This window comes from Gouania willdenowi, chromosome 5 (assembly GCF_900634775.1).
Source record: "Gouania willdenowi chromosome 5, fGouWil2.1, whole genome shotgun sequence".
Classification (NCBI taxonomy): domain Eukaryota; kingdom Metazoa; phylum Chordata; class Actinopteri; order Blenniiformes; family Gobiesocidae; genus Gouania; species Gouania willdenowi.
In genome coordinates this window covers 8,664,668-8,685,966 of record NC_041048.1, presented here as the reverse complement: position 1 = coordinate 8,685,966, position 21,299 = coordinate 8,664,668, and the positions used below count along the sequence as shown (strand labels likewise).

Below are 21,299 nucleotides of genomic sequence, written 5' to 3'. Positions count from 1 at the left end.
TTAAAAGTTGAAAAAGCTTTGCTTAAAAGCGATGGCATAAATCTGGGAAACTTTCTCAATTTTTTGACAGCTTATTTTTCAAAATCGGACAAAAGGTGTAGGAGAAGTTAACGCAGACGGAAGAAAAATCGGATAATGCCTCCTGCATCCTCACTAATAAAGATAGAATATCAAATAAAACAAAGTCAAATTAGAACCATCAGCCAATAAAGAGAAATAAAATAAATACTATAATGGCAATTACTAGACTAGGATTAAATAAAAAACAAACATGTTAACAAAAACTATATGAAAATACATTTTGATTTTTGTTGATGATTAAAAGCTAAACTTTAATTTTGTCACATGGGATGAAATCCAATCAAAGCTCATATGATCATGTGGTCTTAGACTTTAGAGAGAGAGTTGCGACAACTCCGTTCACTACAGTGATCAGATTGTTTTTTTTTTTTTTACAGCAATGGTTCATGGAGCCTAACAATAGTTCCCGGAAGTGAGAAGTTGACTATAGAGAGTTTTCACGCCGCGTCATCAACCCGGAAGTCGCCATTTTGGAGGTAAGCAGCTGGTTTACAAACAGCACACAGCAAATCCCGAATTTTGAGAGGAAATGGTGAACTACTGCCGTGTTTTTGGCTGCCAAAAGTTATAACAGATCGGGGAAGAACAATGTCTGCATTTTATAGTCAGTAGTTCTACATCAGCAGTGACATGAGACTAGCTCACCGTTGTTGCACCAGTTGTTATTGGTGTATATGCAAACACCGCTGGCCTTATCTCCCGTCTTGCATTTAAATCCATCTTAAGGTAGTTGAGTTTGTTCTCCAGGGAGCGGACATTAGAACACAGGATGGAAGGAAGCAGCGTTCTCTGAGGATTAGCTTTTAGCTTGGTTATTACCATATGACGGCATACTGTATATGTGTGCATATGATGGTGTATAAATATTGTAAATCAATGCAGTTATTGACGACAAATTACCTAAAATCCCAGTTATGTCACTCGAACTGCCCACCAATAACTTCCGGGAACTATTTGAGTCTATTTCAAACTTTTGTTGTCACAACTCTCTCTCTTTAAACAGCTCTGGTCCAGACATGTGTTCACTCTTTACTCCACATTTGATTAAACAGTAAGAATTTCATCTTAATTGCACTTTTGATGAAATACAGAACTAAAAAAAATAACATGATATAGTTTTGGTAGTAATGGCTATAGTGTTATTAGATAAAATTAATTAAATAATTACATTATTTTTACTTTTAGCTATTGAGTCAGAATCGGAATTCTTTTATTAATCCCAGGGGGAAATTGCTTATGTTACAGACACAGAAAAAAAAAAAAAATCACAAATAAAAGAATAAAAACGTTAACAAAGACAAAAGAGAGAATAAACAATAAATAAGTGTATAATGAAGCAAAAGACTTTTAAAAATAGGGATCAGATACACACACATTACTGTAGTAAAATATAAAGTAGGATAGATAATAATAATAATAATAATAATAATAATAATAATAATAATAATAACAATAATAATAATAATAATAATAATTATTATTATTATTATTATTATTATTATTATTATTATTATTATTATTACAATTTATATAAAAATATGATACAGATTTTTACAAAAATAATACAAATATACAAATATGATTTAGATATTTACAACAATCAAGCTATGAGGTTACAGTGATGAATTATACAGTTTGATCGCCACATCATTTTAAATACTATTAAATGATAATTATTTAGTATTTATTTTCAAACACAACACGTTTTCTATGAATCCTTTAAATGATCTTAAAACAAATTAAATTAATTAAAATCTGGGAGACCAATTAGTATTTTTTGGTTTTTTGTTACATACAATAAAAAAATAAATAGAAAAAAATAACTTTTTTAAATTTAATAAATTAATCCCCCTCTTTTAGGAAACTGGATCCCTCATGGTTGTGCTTTGCTTTCCTAACCTACAACATTTAAACCTCTAGACTCACTGGTCCTGTTTATCCTGGAGACATTTGGTAGAAAGATGGCAGCACTTGCACGAGGAGTGAGAAACATGTATGTTCTGTCAGACAAAAAAAGAATAAACAATAAAAAAATATGATTATTCTTGAAAAAAAGGGGAGGATTTTTTCTTCATCTCTCTTTGCACTTTATGTATTTTTTCTGCCACTCTTTAATTACACTTAAAATGTAACTCGACAGCTCGCTAAATACTAACCTAGGGCTACTTCATGTATTTAATTCCCTCACAATAGGCAATATAAATGTAAAAAAGAAAATTAAAAAAATATTGTTTTTATAACTATACTGTCTTGTGCTAACCTTGGTGTTTTTATGTTTGGGGGAAGAGCTGCTGATGGTCACAAGCACAAAGACACATATTCAAGATAAAAAAAAGAAACAAATAAATGCATTTTATTATTTAAATTTTTTTCTTCTTTTATCTGGAAAAAAAAAGAATTTTGAATGTTTTGACCCCTGCATTGAAGTAATAAGCAAATTGCAAACACAATGTAAAAAGATAGAAAAGAAAAGAGTTTTACTGTAAGTGAGACAAAAACTTTGTAGACTTTTTTTACATCAAACTGTTTTTGCATAGACTTCAACATTATGACATTTTCTACTTCTTTTACAGTAATTTATCTCCAAACACTTTAGATTGTCATTCCAGGAGTAGTAGGTCTATTTTTGGGTGTGTTCATAAATGAAAAACAGAGTAATTTTTGTTCCTTTTTCCAAGAAATAGAGGATTTCTCATGCAATTAGTCAGTTTTCAGACACTTCTGCTTTCCTGGAAGAGTGATTCCTTGTGAAATGTTTTAATTTAGGTTTTCTCTGGTTGCTAATGTCTGTGATTGATTTGTGATGCATGTCCTGTGTAAGTCATTTTCACAACCTTACTGTTCCACTGGATTCATGTTCTCAATTTCAGGCTTTCTCCAGCATAGATTCATTATTCAATATTCCAACACACGTCACTTTCTATCAATATCATCTCTATTCAACATCATTTTTCCTGTCTTTCATTTTCCACATCAGTTTTAAAAGGCCCCGGTTTCACCATCACTTGTATCTGTTTTCATTTCACTCAGTCTTGTTGTTATAGTTGTTGGTTTAGTAGGAGCTAGTGTGTGTTACAGCCTCTGTTTGTTTACTCTGTTACACCACTTCTCATTGCTCTGACGTTTACTGTTCTGCTCACAGTGATTCATGCACATAAAGTGAACAGTTAGAAGGATTCTGGTTGTATGATACTGACTCTTCTCTGCTGATACCTGCAGGTCGTTGACTTTTATACCTGCACAGTTTTGTGTTATTGTAAAGCATTTGTAAAACCATGAGGATTGTAAAGCTGTTTCTTCAAGAAAGTGACTGTACGGTTGCCGTACGGACAACCGCCGGTGCTATTGGTACGGTTACCGAAGTACACGTATGTAGCGTCTTAGGGTTATGGTTATGTTTAAGTTTAGGGTAAGGTTATAACCCTATACCGCAACAATTGTTAGGGTTAGGGTTAGGTTTACGGTTAGGTTTAGTCTTAGTCATGTGACCTAAACTGGCCAATGAGGGGCGCCGCATAAGGATAGAATCTTGGTATATTGACTTGAATACCTCTTAGCAATGGGACAACTGGGCGAAATCATAATAGGCTCAAATAAATGTCCTTTAACTGTTAAACACATAATGTCAGAGGAAATTGTTTCTTTCAGCAGAAATGATCATTTTACAGTATTCCTTTTACATCTCCAGGTCATCAGTTAAAGTCACAGAGTCCTAATGTAGGCTGAACCAATTGTTTTTTAACTTAATTTTCAACTAAATATATTTTAGGTTAAAAAAAATTCAAACCTGACTTTATGGTGTTTGGTTTTGATTCCAGTTATGTTTTATGTTTTTTATGTTGTTTTTTTTTTTTTTTTAACATCTAAGTTTGAATAAAGTGACTTTTTGTTAGTCAGTCTTTCAATAAAGATTCTATATTTGACCAACTGAGACTAAAGACTCTTGCATGCCTGGATGGGTTTCCAACACTGTCATTTTGCAATCAAGGCTTGTATGTTATATTTGAATAATTCTAAACAGGAGATATTCAAATGGTTTCAAGCAAAAAGTTGTTTGCTGCATCTGGCAAAACAGAATATGATGGTATTTAGGGCTAAAACTGTAAACCATTAAATGAGAAACAGAATATTTAATCATCAAAACTGTAATATCAGCTATGATGACAGGACATTATCGCAACGTGTTCACTGTTTTCTACCTACAAAAATATTCCTGTTTATTAAGATCCAGTGAAATCCAGTGGGTGGCTGGGAATAATTTTTCGTCCTCATTCTCCCTGTTTATACTCTTTCTATTCAAGTTTTATGTAAAAAAAAAATGTGCACAGTGTTAATATACAATAATAAAACATTTTATTGAGTATGCCAGAAGAATTACACAAACCTGAACCTACTTTATAGTTTGACTATAATGTATTTTGCAGTGTTTATTATTAAAAAAAACTAAAAAAAACCCATAAAATGCTCACAGATGGTGAATTCCTGATTACTGTAATCCTAGTTGAAGGGTTAAGACATCCTGTTAGTGCGCTAGTCAATGAAGAGACTTGGTCCTTTGATGGAAATCCTCTTAGAACTTGAGCCATGTGGTCTTTGGGTGTTCTGACTTTGAGTCCTTTAAAAAAAAAAGGAACAGAGAAAAGACAATAGCTTCTTCATTTGTATTAACTGAATAAACTCTTTGTCTTTTCCATGTGATTTATTCTCATCACATCTTCATTATTCTGGATTATTATCCCACCACAAAATGTGGAAAGGGGATATAGGTTTGAGTTCCGTCCGTCGGAGTTAAAGGGGACAGCTTTTCTCAGAATCCGTTTAAGATAGGATAACCAAATTTGGTGTGTGGCTTCAGGGTATCAATACCTTGATGGAGTTTGAAAATGAGAAATGTGCAATTATTTCTTCCGAAGTGTTTGTCCTTGTGCCATTTTTTTTTTTTTTTTTTTTTAACTCTGTTTGAAATATCTTCAAAGGGGACAGCTTTTCTTAGAAATCATTAAGATAGGATAACCAAATTTGGTGTGTGGCCTCAATGTATCAATTCCTTGATGGAGTTCGAAAATGAGAAGTGTGCAAATATCTCATCCAGAGTTATGGCCCTTGTGCCGTTTTTCTTCACTCTGTTCGAGGTATCTTCAAAGGGGACAGCTTTTTTTCAGAAACTGTTTAAGATAGGATAACCATATTTGGTGTGTGGCTTCAGGGTATCAATACCTTGATGGAGTTCGAAAATGAAAAGTGCGCAAATATTTAATCCAGAGATATTGTCTTTGTGCCATTTTTCTTACTCTGAGGTATCTTCAAAGGGGACAGCTTTTCTTAGAAAATGTTTAAGATAGTTAGTAATTTTATATCTGATGTAATAATATTTTCCTATGTATACATCTAAGTTAGATTTAGGACATTTAGGAAAAGGTTGTGAGTTATAATGAGAACCAATCTGGCGGGGGGATGTTGATGACTATGTCTTCTTGTTCTTCTGACGCTTCACCAAAACTAAACATCTAACACTATCCCCACAGTTCTAATTACTGATACGACTTGTTGCTTTCTAAATGGTTATTACAGTTCTTTCACACCTACTTTCCATATGTACCAGCCAAGTAGTGTTAAACCAATCAGTGGCAGAGATAACCCCATGTGCTTCGGCCTAATTCCCACACCCTGTGGTTGTGTAGCCCTGTAATGTAATGTGGGCAAAGGGCCATGACATCACAGCAGCACAGAGGGTTGGTCAGGAACCAGTAGTTAACCTTTAGGAGCTTTAGGAAAAGTTTAATTCACTTTCAAGTCAATGCTTTTGGATGTTAGTCACTGATATAAGTAAACAATCATCAGTGTTCATTTTGTTGAGTCAAGATTTTCTTCCGAATTTTTGTCGACTACAATTTTTTAAGTGTCAATAACTATGGCAGACATGGGCAACTGGTGGCCCTGAGTCTATTTTTTTAGGGCCCACAAAGCAAATATTAATATAAAGCCCAACATAATACACAAACTGTACAATTGTATAAAACGTACACAAAAAAGGTAAACAATTCCATAAACACATAATCACAGAAAACACAACCACTTAAACAAACAAAATGGCAACAAAAACATACAAAAACATCAACAAAATACCGAATAGCTGCAAAGACACACAAACTGTCAACAACATTACACAAAATGACAAGAAAAATACAGAAAGCGATCACAAAAATGCACAAAACGACAACAATGGAAAAAAAACAGAAAAATACACAAATAAGAACACAATAAATTACAAAAACACACACAATGACAAACGACCAAAAAAGAAAAAACCCTTTTTTACACCTTGTATTAATGTTCTGATTGGTCATTATTCTAAATGCTGACATCATGTCGCCCTCATATTAGATACAATCACCTCTGTGGCCCCCGCTGTAATAGAGCTGCCCATCCCTGAAATAGACCATGACACGTAAATGAAAACTACATCAAAATATATTGACTGATAAAAACAAGCTATATCAAATGTGTCTGTGTGTATTTACAAACATTAATACCATATTGGGTTGATAAATAACAACGGAACATTTAAAAAAATGCTCTAATCCTGTATATTTTATTCAACTAAATATGTAACAATCACATTTCAATGTGATACTGACTTAATCCAATCTATAACTGAAATAGTCTTGATAACCTTATTTAAAATTCGTTGCCAAAATTAATTAACTTTTTTTTTTTAATACTGATTCTAAAGACTTGAATACAGGCGATTGTTAAATTATGGGACAAAATTATCGTAAAAAATTGTTTATCTAATCAGGTCCTTCTTTTATATGATCACATTTATTTGCAGGAAATTGAATTTATAGGTCCTTTGCATGCAATCAACAACTACAAAAAATGTATTATTTGTTGGTCTCACTCAAATCGCTGTCAAACTTTGTTCTTTGTTTTTCCACTTCCTTTTTTTACTTCAGAATGAATCTTGGAATTTTTACATCTAATGAACCCTGTTAAGTAAAATGATGCTCTTTTAAGATCATTTTTAATACTGGAACCTGGAAAGCTAAACCTCCTCCTCCTGAGTCTTCCTTTGGTCTGTCCCAGTGACGTGTTCCTGCAGCAGATGGCTTTACACATAAATCCTATTAGTAACTTTCTGCTGATGGAGACCCAGTGAGTGCACAGCTTTCTCACTCCTTTATCGTCTCCTGTGAAGAGTCTGCAGGCTTTTAGTTTGGTTTTCTAACCTGGGGAAAAGAGGCAAGTTCTGAGGCCACGCCATGTCGGCTGAAAAGGTAAATGTGGTGGGATTTATTTATTTATTTATTTTTCATGTTTCTGTGATTTTAATGCAGACGCACTTGCTTTGTGATGGAATTTCAATAAACGCCTCAGTGAGGAAGCTTCCATGTGGATTTTTTTCTCGTTCATTGATTCATTTTTGATTGAGGACATTTGGTGAATTTAGGTGATGCAGAAAGTCTTTGATGTAAATAATATTAATAATTGTTATTATTGGGATACATTGCAATGCGTATGAATGGTGGTAATTTTGGTAATTTTCTTTTAATCAAATTCATATTTTTTTTTCTTTTTCCTTTTTTTTTTACCCATGTCATATTTTTCCTGCCAACATAGAACAATAACTGCCTATAGATGACTTCCTATTTTCTTACTGACAAACAGTTTCTTCATAGTTTTTGTCATAATGTATCAATTTTTTCAAGGTGATAAAATTCAACAGACAAAACACAGAGCAAATACATTATTATCCAAAATCTAGAGTTACATTTTGAATCATGTATCAAACATCTGACCCTGATGGTACAAACACAATACAAACATCATGCATCAAATTCAAAATCGGAAAATTGTGTCATTTTTTTACAAATGCATTTGAGAAGTGCGCAATTATTTCTTCCGAAGTGTTTTCCCTTGTGCCGTTTTTTTTTTTTTTTTTTTTTTTTTTTTTTAACTCTGTTTGAGGTATCTTCAACAGCTAGAAATCATTAAGATACGATAACCAAATTTGGTGTATGGCCTCAATGTATCAATACCTTGATGGAGTTCGAAAATGAGAAGTGCGCAAATATTTCATCCGGAGTTATTGCCCTTGTGCCGTTTTTCTTTACTCTGTTCGAGGTATCCTCAAAGGTGACAGCTTTTCTTAGAAAACGTTTAAGAACAAGATAGTTGGTCATTTTATATTCTTATGTGATGATATTTTCTTTCTTTCTTCTAAGTTAGATTTAGGACATTTAGGAAAAGGTTGTGAGTTATATCGAGAACCAATCTGGCGGGGGGATGTTGATGACTAATTCTTCTTGTTCTTCTGCCGCTTCACCAAAACAAAAACATCTAACATTATCCCCACAGTTCTAATTACTGGCACATTTGACTGATAGTTTATTAGCTCAATTACTTTGTAATCAGCACTAAAGTTTTGTAAAACTGTAACAATTCTTTTCAATTTAAATTCAAAAAACTGATATAATAATCAGATTTATCTACAGGCTTGAATTTAACAGTCCTGTACAGACACTGCTGTCATCATCGTGTGTGGACACAAATAGGCCTCCATCGATGCAGGATCCACATCTAATAGGATTACCGTCACTGTCTGCCCATGGCTGCAAACACATTGACCTCCTTACACTGCAATAATGGCCCCACAGACAGTTGTATAGGCATATGGTATAGAAATTTGGGGTAACAATTACAAAAGTTCATTCCATTCCCTTTTCATACTCCAGAAACGAGCAATCAGAACAATTAATAAGGCTGGATATTATGAGCACTCCAACAAATTATTTCTGCAATCTAATCTATTAAAACTGTATGATTTAGTTGACTTTTATACGGTACAACTATTATACAAAGCTACAAAATCATTGTTACCAGCTAAAATTCAAGAACTATTTGAATTAAGAGAAGGGGATTATGATCTAAGAGGATGTATGATCTTTAAAGTACAGATGGTGCATTCAACCAGAAAAAAGATGTGCATTTCTGTGCTAGGGGTCTGGCTTTGGAATAGGTTAGAGGAAGATCTTAAGCAGTGCCCAACTCTTTTCAAATTCAAGAAAAAGTATAAAGAAAAAGTTTTACTTGAATATAGTGCCGATGAAAGGATTTAAATTCTATTTGCTACGTAAACAGTTGCATGATGCAGAAGCTGTACATGCGCCTGGTTATGGATATCGTTATGTTGCTTGATTATTTCTTCGGATGGAAAATGTAACCACTATTTTTGTTTACGCAAGAGTATAGTAAAACTGTGAAAGTACTGTATGGATAAAATACTCTAAGAAGTAAAATTATTTTCAAAAGTTACTCAAGTTCATGTAAGTGAGTAAATGTAATTGAGTACTTCCCGCCACTGGAATTGAGTTTTTTTTTTTTTCTTCCTTTTTAATTATTATTTAGAATATAAGCGGATTGTGCAATATCACCAGGAAATGTAACCGTTTATTATATTGATTACGGGATAGGCGTATATAAGCTTTTGGCTTCAGCCTATTCCCTTTTTGAGCTACTGTAACAGAATAATGTGAATGTGAATGTTGTAGGAATGTAAAATGTAAATTGCTCAAAAATAAATAAAATCAATCAATCAATCAATCAATCAATAATCAATAAAACTGTTTAGTTAGCAGGTGTAAAAGCTACAATATCAAAACCTCGAAAGATCACACACATTGATATCTTGGAGAACCAAGAGTCGTGATCTGAGTTGTTCATCCATTCCTGACATTAAAGGCCTAATTCATAGAAGTGTTGGGGTGTAAAAACATGTACTTGGCAGCGCAAACAAACACATGTTGATCTATAAACCCTGCTCTGTGAGGATCGCGTACATCAAATGTGTAAAATAAGACATGAGTAATCTATACAGCATGGTTCACTTTACTGATGATTATAGTGTAATCTAAGCAGATCAGCTAATGCACACATATTTTCTGAGGAATAGATGCAAATAGACGTAATATGATTTAGCAAACTGAAGTTAGAGTGGAAGGTCTAAACCAGGGCTGCACGATTATGACTAAAATGATAATCACAATCTTTTTGGTCAATGTTGTAATCACGATTTTAATCACAAGTATTTATCATGTTAGTGAAAGAAAAATCTGTTTTTATTGCAATGCTTTTAAACAAACAATATGTGTACAGTGCACAAAGAAGCTTTAAATGACAATTATACTAAAAAAAAATATTAAAAAAAATTAGCCCAAGAATTTAAAATGTATATTTTTTGTTTATTTTTATTTTTTTTCAGTCATGTGACATTGAATACATTTTGAGCAGTCACATACACATCAAACATTCCTATACCTACACACATCCTTTGGCACCAAGTGGTAAAATGGCAAAGAGAATCATAACGGAAATATTAAGAGTTATATTCTGTTCACAATGTGCAGATATGCAATAAATATACGCTTATAATGGCAGTCAATATAATTTGCAGCACATTTCAAATAATGGCAATATTTATCTTGAGCGTACGATCAGGTGCATTTACATGCAACCTGTTTTCGAGCTGTGGGATAGTAACATTATCATTGTTGCTTGTCTTTATAGCCATGTTACAAAACAGCAAACATATGAAACATATCATGTCATGAATTACGACATACATTTAAATGTTTTACAACATCACTGTAAACCCAAAAGTAATGAAATACGGAATAAGTAGTTTATAAAACTCAAAGTTATAGAAAAAGTTCGACTAACTTAATTATGTCAAGTTGATGTAACATTTTCTTCCTTTTTTAAAACTTTTAACTAATATATTTTGAGTAAATGGAGAACTATATTTATTTATAAGTAAGCATAACTTAATAGAATTAAGTAATTACAAGCTAAGAATGATAGAGTCCTGTTATTTCTGTTGTTTCAAATAGGCATTATTTTAAAAAATTAACTTAATACATATAGCACTTTAATTTACCTGTTATCAAAAAGTACAAATAGCCAGTCATCCAAAATTTAAGTTCTGGAAAATTTTGACTTTTAAAAAAATTTGAGGCAATCGATTGCCTCAAATTTTTTAATTTTAATTAATTTATTTGGGTTTAAGTGATCATTACTTCAGGGTCTTCTTCTTTAGTTCCTCTGAATGTTATTTATATCAAAAGGTTTACATTTTCATGCAACAAAGCATTGTTAGAAAAACCTAATCAGATTTCTATTCTCTTCCAATGCTGACCTGACTATGTAATGGTGAGTTAAAAGAACAATCATTTGTGGTGTACGTTTGTAAATTATGTGTGCTTTTGCAAAAAATTTCACCTTTGCTTAGCATTTCTAATGTCTTTTTTTTCCCCCCCTAATCTGATCCCTAATCATTTTAAAAAATATTTATATCATTAGAAAATCCACAGAAGCTAAAAAAGAAGAAAGAGGAGGCCAGTACTGAGTCCAAACTAAACGGAACGGAAGCCAAACCCAAAAAATCAAAGAGCAAGAAAAACGAAGACGCAGCTGAAGATGAAAGCTCCGCCCTCCAAAGTCAGTTATTTCAAAAGACGACGTGAAAACAAATGTGGTTGTTTATGTGCATGTGAATTGTTACGCTTTGTATCCTGCTCACAGACGGGAAGAAAGTAAAGAAAAAAAAACCAGAAAAAGAAAAAGAAGAACCAGAAAAGGAAAAAGAAAAAGAGACAAAGAAGAAGACCAAAAGTGCACCAAAGAAGAAGAAGGGTGAGCCGAACCAATTTTCCATAAAACAACTGATTAATTACTTCTAACGATATGGATTTTTATTTGTGTTGTGAATTACAGTCGTTTCAGAGACTGACGATGAAGAGGATGATGTTGATGAAGAGGACACCCCTAAAAAGAAAACCAAGAAAAGAACTACAAAGGACAGCTCTCCATCTGCCAAAGAGAAGAAGTCTAAATCTAAAGGTATGAGGCCATGAGTCCCTGAGGAGAAAAGCTGTTTTCTAACAGCATTAACAGCAGATAAGAGGATTACTGGTACATGACGTTATTGTGTAAGTATCACACAAGAAACACTGGCTCAGCAGCAAAGCCAGGGCACTCAAACAAATAGGTTGCTTTAGGTAAATAACTGTGGAGATGTGATTAAGATAGATCAGCAGTAAAAAACTAATATTTAGTTTTGTTTACAATGGAGGGAGTGAGACGAAAGTAAAACCTAAAATATACCTTTATATTATTCAACTATACTTTAAATTAGGGGGCCAATGTTGCTTTTTGTTCTAGTGCTGAACCCTAAACATAGGCAGTGGCTATTCATACGGTTACCGTATCAATATACCGACATTCTATCCGTACGCAGCGGCAGTGACCCTATTTGGTCAGTCTAGGGAACGTGACTAAGACTAAACCAAACCCTGAAAATTGTTGCGATATTGGGTTATAACGTAACCCTAACCCTAACCTTAAGCCGCTACGTACTTGTACTTTGGTAACCGTACCAATAGCACCGGGGGTTGACCGTACGGTAACTGTACAAATAAACACCTACTTGAATGTATGTAAGTCTCCTCTATGAAGCTTAAATGTGGGACGATATATCGTGCAACAAGATATAAAGATCTAATAAGATGTGTCGTCAATGATACAACCCTGATATCACACATACATCGTCGATGTTTGGACGATGGATTAAAGATGCTCAGCGCGGCTTCTCTACAGCTTATATTAACCTTTATTTAGCTCGGATCATTCAATTAGTATAAATATCTCCATCTCCTTGACCGAAAGGACAAGATCGCGGATACAGGCGGCCGAAATGAGTTTCCTTTGCAGGGTGGCTGGGCGCACCCTTCGTGATAGGGTGAAAAGCTCAGTCACTCGGGAGGAGCTCGGAGTAGAGTCGCTGCTCCTTCACGTCGAAAGGAGCCAGCTGAGGTGGCTCGGGCATCTGTATCGGATGCCTCCTGGTCGCCTCCCTCGGGAGGTGTTTAAGGCATGTCCTACTGGGAAGAGGCCTCGTGGAAGGCCCAGGACACGCTGGAGGGACTATGTCTCTGAGCTGGCCTGGTGTCGCCTCGGGGTCCCCCCAGAACGGCTGGAGGAAGTGTGCGTGAATCGGGAGGTCTGAGCATCTCTGACTGCTGCCTCCGCGACCCGGCCCCGGATAAAAGCGGAAGAAGATGGATGGATGGATGGATGGATCGCCATATCCATAGTCGAGTATTTACTTAAATTTGATAGGAATATGGCAATATCACAACAACAACAACAACAACAACAACAAAACAATATACTGCCACTAAATAGCTTATTATTATACAAAATAAAGAGAGACAGTTCATAATCATAAATGTATTTTCAGCAGCATAGCCAAAAGGAAGTGACATTTTACAGTTCTACAATTTTATAAGTGATATCACCGATTTGGGGGGGGAAAAAATGCACAAAATGACGCATTAGGAGTAGAATGCTGACGAATGATCTGAGGCCGACATCGGCGAGACGTATGCGTGAAATCTGGGAAGTTGCATCACAAGGGGGTCGGATGAAAAAAAAGAATCCACATGATCTACAACTCACCAGATTGTTGTTATGGGTTGGATTTTTTATATATTCCTATTGAGTTAAAAAGGTCATACCCAGAATAAATATGTTAATGTGTCCAGAGGTTAATTTTTACCAACCACTTTTTAATTTTTTGTCTTTTTCCCAAAATATTGCATTGTATCATTATCGTGAAGCCTATTACCTTCTAATAAAACATCAAATTCACAATTTTTTCAAATGTTTTTCATGTTCTCTAAAGGGTTGAAGAACAGCATTAAAAAGAAAATCAGTTTTACGTTTTTTTGGCGATTTTGGGGGGTGGATGTTCAGGGGTTCCCCCTGGAGAATTACATTTATGATGGCAAGGTAGAGCAAATTTATTTATGGAGCGTATTTTATACACACGAAAATTCACTTTGCTTTATATGGTTTAAACATGAAGTTTTGAAATCAAAAAGTGAAATGTTTAAAACACTTTTAGACATTGTAAAATTTAGTTGTGAAACATCAAAAACATCAAACTGAAGAAAAATATCTAGAGAAATGTTTCTTTATATATTCTTCTGCTTGTGAATTGATTGACTTTCGGCAAACAGTCGTTAAAAAAAATAAATAAAAAAAGGAGATTTACTGAAATATTTCGATGTTCAAATGAAATACATTAATTGTGTGTTTTTTCCCTAAAGATAAAGATTCTGAAGGAAAAGAAAAAAAATCCAAATCAAAAGATAAAGAAAAGAAGAAAGAACCAGCATCCATGTTTCAGATAAATGGAGATAAGGACTCTAAAAGCAAAAAGAAAAGTAAGACAATTTTAAAGTCTTCCACATATTTTATGATTTCAACTTCTTTTTAAAACATACACTAAATTTCTAATCCCTTTTGAGAAACAGGCACTAAATCAGAGAGTGATGACAGTGAAGAAGAGACAAAGCCAGCCAAGTCTAAGAAAAAAGCCGCTTCCTCCGCTGCATCCATGTTCCAAACGTCAGCAGATAAAGAGAAGGAGAAAGAGAAAGAGAAGAAGACCAAAAAGAAAAAAGGTACTTGTGGTGTTTACTCTCTTTTATGTTTGAAAAATTGGCAAATTACTCAACTTATCTTGTGTTTCTTTTAGCAAAGGCTGAAGAAAGTGATGATTCAGAGTCGGAAAAAGAGAAATCCAAAAAAAAGAAGGGAAAAGGGAAAAAGAAAAAGGTATTTTAAACCCTATCAATTCACTTTTTTTTTTGCAACAGGGAGATCTTACTTATTCCAACATTTTACCAAATTTAAAACATTACAGTACTACACATATCTGTGTGTACACATATACTACACACATCACCCAACAATGCATGATGCGCTTCCCTAAGTTGACCTTCAAACAATTTTTTTGCTGAGAAAACTAGAAATTGGTTGGAAAAGTTGAAAAAGTTGTAAAAAACGTTGAAATGGGTTGAAGGTAGTAGCAGAACATGTACTCTCACTCATCCATTCATAAAGATAATCTCACAACTCTATTTGGTAGTCTGTAAATTCTATAATCTATAGATGGGTAGTCAAATCAAGTCTGGCCTTGAAGGACCAATGTACACAACCCACTTTGTCCACCATCTTTGGAATTTCTCTGATGGCGCCTTTATAGAAAAAGTCATATTTTTATACCAGTCATTGTTGGTGCATCTGGTTGTATCCACTTCTTAGTTACGCCCTTCTGCCCCTCCCACAAGCAATACTCTGAATAAATATTTGTCTGCTGCAGATTGTGTATGCAGTTTTGTGGTTCCCGAATACAATCTAAAAACATCAAATAAATAGTTATTTCAACAACAGTTTCCAAACATTTATGGACTTCTCGCCAAAATGTTTCAAGTTTTGGGCAGCTCCAGATTACATGGAATATACAACCTCCAACAGTTTGTACCAACACCTTGATGTCTCTTAAAGGCAGGGGTAATAATAAACAAAAAATCTTATGATATTTTTCCACCCAAATTTCCTCCAGCTGTGTGAATGAGTTGTTTTCCATTGCAATTTACAAATATTCTCCCATTCTTCATCAGATATCAGCATTTCACATGTTTTGACTGTCAACTGCCAGTCTTCTTCAGAGGCGTCTGCTAATTGCTTTGATGTTTCCTTGACTTCTGCATAATAATTCAAGCAAGTTCTTTTTGTCTTCTTTTTTTAATAATATGTCATGGTTCTTTTTTTTTTAGGAAATTGACTTTGATTTCCTGACATGTTTCGAAAAGACGACAAAAATAACATGCTGGAATTCATTATTGTTAAGAGATACTTGCCCTAGTCCTTAATTGAAGGGTGAAAAGCCCAATAATTCACTGTGAATTTAATACCCATCTAGCAACATATTGTTGAAAAGCCATCGAAAAGACGTCTTTGCCATAAGTCTAAACAACGTCAAAATTTGGTAGAAAAATGAAAGGTGAAAAGCCGTCATTTTCTGGTCGTTGAAAAAATTGTTGTTGGACGATCCAATGACAACTACATTTCAACGACTGCATTGGGGCTAAATTTGGACCAATTTTGGCGATAAAAAAAAAAAAAAACAATTTCATAAATACAAAATAACGAAATAATTGTAACGACTATAAATGGTAAAATGGACTTGATTTATATAGAGCTTTTATGCCTACACTGAAGTAGTCCCAAAGCGCTTCACAATATCAACTCATTCACCCGTTCACACACACTAATGGGACTGAGCTGCCTTGCAAGGCGCTAGTCAACCACTGGGAGCAACTTAGGGTTCAGTGTTTTGCCCAAGGACACTTTGACAGGTATAGACTGGGATCGAACAACCAACCTCTCGATCAGGAGACCTCCTGATATACACTATATTGGTACTAAATTTGGACCAATTTTGACAGCCTATAAAAAACCCAAATTCAACAACTATTCTTGGGCTGAATCGAGGCTAAGATGGACAGACCAGATTTAGCCCAAAAAAGTACATCTATGATGTTGGGTATTTAATGGCTACCTTCTTAACTCCCTCTCTTCCCTTTCCCATTTACTTATAACATGCAGAGTGTTTAGCAGTGACGTGCCATGACCACTAGGGTTGGGTAGGCACGTTGCAAATCGAGACCACCAATGACAATTTCATATGTTTCTGCTGGCAAGTGTTAATTCAATTCAAATCAATTTTATTTGTATAAAGCAATTTACAACAAAGTCATCTCAATGCGCTAATCAAAATATAAAATTCATAATAACCTAACAAGATCCACATGAACAAGTATTTAGCCATCTAACAAAATCAACATCGTAAAACACCATTAAAGAAACATAAACAATTATTCAATATAGCCTCCATACTCTCCCTACAAGATATATCTCATGACACGGCAGCACATCCGTTGTTTGTGTTGGAAACACAGCAACACGGAGAAAAAGACAACAACAACAACTCGGAACAGCCTCAGTGAGGAGCATCCACAAAGCCAATCCTTCCTTTTGTACCATTCACTGTGGACTATAAATATCTAAACAAATCTTTGTTCTCCAATTGATATTCTCTCTTGCACATACAGTTCACTTTTTTTAATTAATTATATATATTGATGAAGAAAGTATCACTTAGAAAGAATGCATTGATTTGTTTTGAACAGGAGAGAGCTCCATCCCCTGAGATTGAGTTTGACAACTTGGAGAAGTTTGTGTTGGAACCAGCAGCTCAAGGCGTGACTGTCAAATGTAGAGTGACTCGAGACCAGAGAGGGATGGACAAGAGCCTCTACCCCCTCTACTACCTTCATCTGGACAATGAGCAAAAGGTCAGAGGTTCATATTTTAAAGCATTAACAGGTTACAAGAAAAAAGTATTTTCATTCCTCACCAGAATAAATACTCCTTGGCTTTCTAACTTTGTTCCAGACCTTTCTGTTGGCTGGCAGGAAAAGAAAGAAAAGCGCAACTTCAAATTACCTCATCTCTATCGATGCCACAGATCTATCGAGAGGTGGCGAGAATTTTGTTGGGAAGCTGAGGTGCGTATGATGAAATGTGTTCATTCCCTTGAATCTCTGAGGCAAAGGTTTTCTCGCACGACACAGATCCAACTTAATGGGCACCAAGTTCACCGTGTTCGACAACAACGTCAATCCAGACAGAGCTCTTCCAGACATGTCCAATGCAAGACAAGAGTTAGCAGCCATCGTCTACGTGAGTCATTGCACGGCTCAAGATATTCCACCAAACACACGTTACAAGCAAAGGATAATCAAAGTCTTTCTGCTTTTTTTTCTTTTTCTGACGAAGGAAACAAACGTGCTCGGGATGAAAGGGCCCAGAAGGATGATGGTCATCATTCCAGGGATGGACAAGGACAATGAGCGAGTGCCGCTCCGACCACGAAATGTAAGATCATTATGAGGGAGTTCAGAACTGTTCACTGGGTTTACTGGTTCAACGAACCAATTCTAACTATCATTATGGCAAATTGTATGTTGATTGGTTGATGTCTTTATTTTGAACATGTAAAATGATAAAAGAACAACAGTTTAGAAACCAAAAAACTTTTAAATGATGAATTACAACAACAGAGATAGACTATTGATATGATCCACAAACACTTCAATTTCTCAACATACATGTTCGAAAAAGACAAGAAAGAATTGTAAAGTAATTGAATCCTACCCCTTTAATCAATACCAATTTAGCTTTTATAAGTACAACTAAAAATTACAAATAATTGCCCATATACAGTATAGTTAAACAGTCTACATATTTACAAATAGTCCATAGCTAATCAAAACGGAAACTTGTGATTAGTGATCAGATTCATTCATGTACCTTGTGAAAAAAATGTCTTCATACCTGTTTTAGCTCCACAATCATTCTGTTCCATAACTTCATGACTTTACTCCACAAATTGACAAAAACTTTTTAAAGTTTAAACCTTTAAATTTAACTTTCCATCTAATTTGTAACCCCACTCTCTTTCAAAGAACATCTTGGATGTTTTCTAGCAGTATATTTCTACGTTTTAGACTTTAGGAATAAGGAATTTGTATGTTCTTGAAAGTCAACATTTTGAATTATTTTCATGGCTCTTTTCTGTAGTAATACTAGTGGCTGTGTTGAACTTTTGTAAGTGTGCTTATATACAGTATGTGTACATAGGCACTTTTTTTAGGAACAAACTAGTATTCATATCTGTTATATTCTTTATTTAAAACTACTTGAATTGTCGATCAAATGTGTAAACATGTTCTATTGGCAGTTATTCTGTTTTTACACCATAATAATGTATTCATATCTGGGTCAATGACGTATAAGGATTTTCACCACATGGTATTTCATAAAATGGACATCGAACAAGATTTGCATAAATATTATGATGGAAATAATAAAAAATACTTTACACAGAACTACAGTGGAACTAAAATACATCTAAAGTATTTAAAGATTGGGGTGGCCAGAAGACGCCAATGTCATCAGGAGTTGATGAACATGTCACTTTATATATTTATATTTACTGCATATATCTCTCAGGACTGTGACGGCTTGTTGATAAGGCACCAGAATAGAAGGATGGAAAATCTGATTGAACTTCACAACAAGACGCCTGTATGGAATGAAGACTCTGCATCACATGTGCTCAACTTCAACGGCAGGGTCACCCAGGCCTCCATTAAAAACTTCCAGATAGTTCACAACAAGGACTGTAAGTACAAGTATAGCAAACTGCTGTTTGTTCTTCATCTATATCTCTGTGAAAGCTTCCAGTCATTCAGGTCTTACATCTAATCCTCAAGATTCTTAGAAATTATGCTGCCTAAAACCAAACCCCAAAACCATTTTCTGCTGAAAACAAATGTATTTGGGTTTTAAGTTGTGTTGATTGATCCTGGTCCATCTCTATTTTAATTTGATGTATGTGACTGCCCTCTATGTGTTGAAACCCGGATATTCCAATTGATTTTTGCTATTGGCCGAGAACAAGATTCTCTGACGTTTTTGGACCATTAAGCACAAATAGAACAAGCGCGGTTAGTTCTGCCCCTCCTATAAAAAATAGCACCGATAGACTCTGTAATCTGTGCCGAGTAGGTTGATTGAGAGAATTATGAATAGAGAGGTAAAGCGCGTAATGAGGAGAGCATGGCATAGATTGTTACTTTGGAGATTTTATAGTTAGACGAGGCGTGTCTTAACTGTTCCAGAAGCCCCACCCATAATCAAAACATTTTTTTTTTTTTTTTATTTCCCTCCTAGTCGCAGATCAGCAAAAAAACAAAGGGTTTAGTTACACTTTCAGTAAAAAGCTTATTCAAAAATTATTCTGAAATTTGCTCTCAAGCATTCCAGTCTGACTTTAAGCATAGATTAGGACCAAACCTTAAGAAATGTCAAACTAAATCTGGAATTTGAGTAAGTCCCAATCTTAATTCATGAAAGAATGATACGTAAAAACACTATAAAAAGTCAACAATCACACACACAAAAACATATACATACTGTAATGTTACTATTATAGGTTTGGGACTGTAAATCAGAGTACATGTCGACCTGATAAAAGGCATCAGCTGCATTACACAACGATGTGTTACAGTATATTATTTATGTGCAGATACTGAGAATCTTTTCTCGTGCTTATTGGACTGTGACTCCATTTTAACAGTTTCTGTTTTCTTTTTTTTCTTTTTCTATTCCTAGTGGACTACATAGTGATGCAGTTTGGACGAATAGCTGATGACATTTTCACTCTGGACTACAAGTACCCGCTTTGTGCCGTGCAGGCTTTCGCCATCGCTCTCTCCAGCTTTGACGGCAAAATCGCTTGCGAATAACACAAAAACACTCATTTATCCTCCCACACACTTAGACACCAATAAATCAGTGTGCAACAACCATTTTGGTGACACGCACACACACAAAAAATAGCCCTTATCTTTGGATCCACTTACACTCTTCCTTAAATGCAACAAAAATGTATTAAAATGACTTTTTTTTTTCTTACTTTATGACAAAATACTCCAGTGATTGTAAATGTATTCAACTTTTTAGGATTTTATGTGATATTACTGTGCTGTGTTGCTGCTTAGCTGTGTACAATCAACAGGTCACCAGTGTGTGTGTGTGTGTGTGTGTGTGTGTGTGTGTGTGTGTGTGTGTGAGAGAGAGAGAGAGATATATGCCTTGTGATATATAATTTATACAAGACCTACATTCACATTCAATCCTTTGTTTGGACTGTATTCTCTGTCTAAAGAGCCGTATTACTTTTTTATTGCTGATGTAGCATCTAAAGACAAGTGAGTTTTTTCCACAGTAATATGTGTCAACATGTTAGGAGGATTTTGTTTATTTATTTATTTATTTATTTATTTATTTATTTATTTATTTATTTATTTATTTATTGTTTTCCATATCTTAATATCTGCTCTTGTAGTTTATTTTACATGATTTTATCTCTGATGTTTTTTGTTGTTGTTGTATGATTTGTTTATTTTTTCAAAATGCCTTTTTATTTCATTTAAACATTTGTTGTAAAATACCGATCCTGAATAAATGTATTCAAATACGAATCATTGCATCTTTAGATGCACATTTTTTACGGCATTACTTTGTTTCACACCGTAACCACTGATGAAATGCTGTTTTTTTTATTTATTTATTTATTTTTTTTTTTAAATAAATAAAACATTTGCATCCAGACACAGGAAATAGTTGATTAATTTCAAGCTGTTCAATGAAACAAACAAAAAATCAAGTCTGTATCTATG

General features: G+C 34.4%; 1 protein-coding gene across 1 annotated transcript; it reads left to right on the top strand.

Annotated features, from left to right (window-relative positions):
• The first annotated feature begins 7,232 nt into the window (after window positions 1-7,232).
• Window positions 7,233-20,394, top strand: LOC114463560 (tubby-related protein 1-like). Its single transcript, XM_028447197.1, has 13 exons — window positions 7,233-7,358; window positions 11,451-11,577; window positions 11,662-11,772; window positions 11,854-11,979; window positions 14,250-14,366; window positions 14,457-14,606; window positions 14,681-14,760; window positions 17,181-17,345; window positions 17,446-17,558; window positions 17,625-17,733; window positions 17,830-17,928; window positions 19,066-19,237; window positions 20,230-20,394. Exons 1-13 carry the CDS (start codon window positions 7,344-7,346, stop codon window positions 20,361-20,363), a joined length of 1,518 nt encoding a protein of 505 aa, XP_028302998.1. The 5' UTR covers window positions 7,233-7,343; the 3' UTR covers window positions 20,364-20,394.
• Window positions 20,395-21,299: the final 905 nt, after the last annotated feature.

Excerpts from the sequence above, each read along its gene's own strand:
- LOC114463560 (XM_028447197.1), top strand. Across the intron at positions 17,559-17,624 it reads AATTTTGTTGGGAAGCTGAG|ATCCAACTTAATGGGCACCA; the intron begins GTGCGTATGATG and ends CGCACGACACAG. Across the intron at positions 19,238-20,229 it reads GATAGTTCACAACAAGGACT|TGGACTACATAGTGATGCAG; the intron begins GTAAGTACAAGT and ends TTCTATTCCTAG.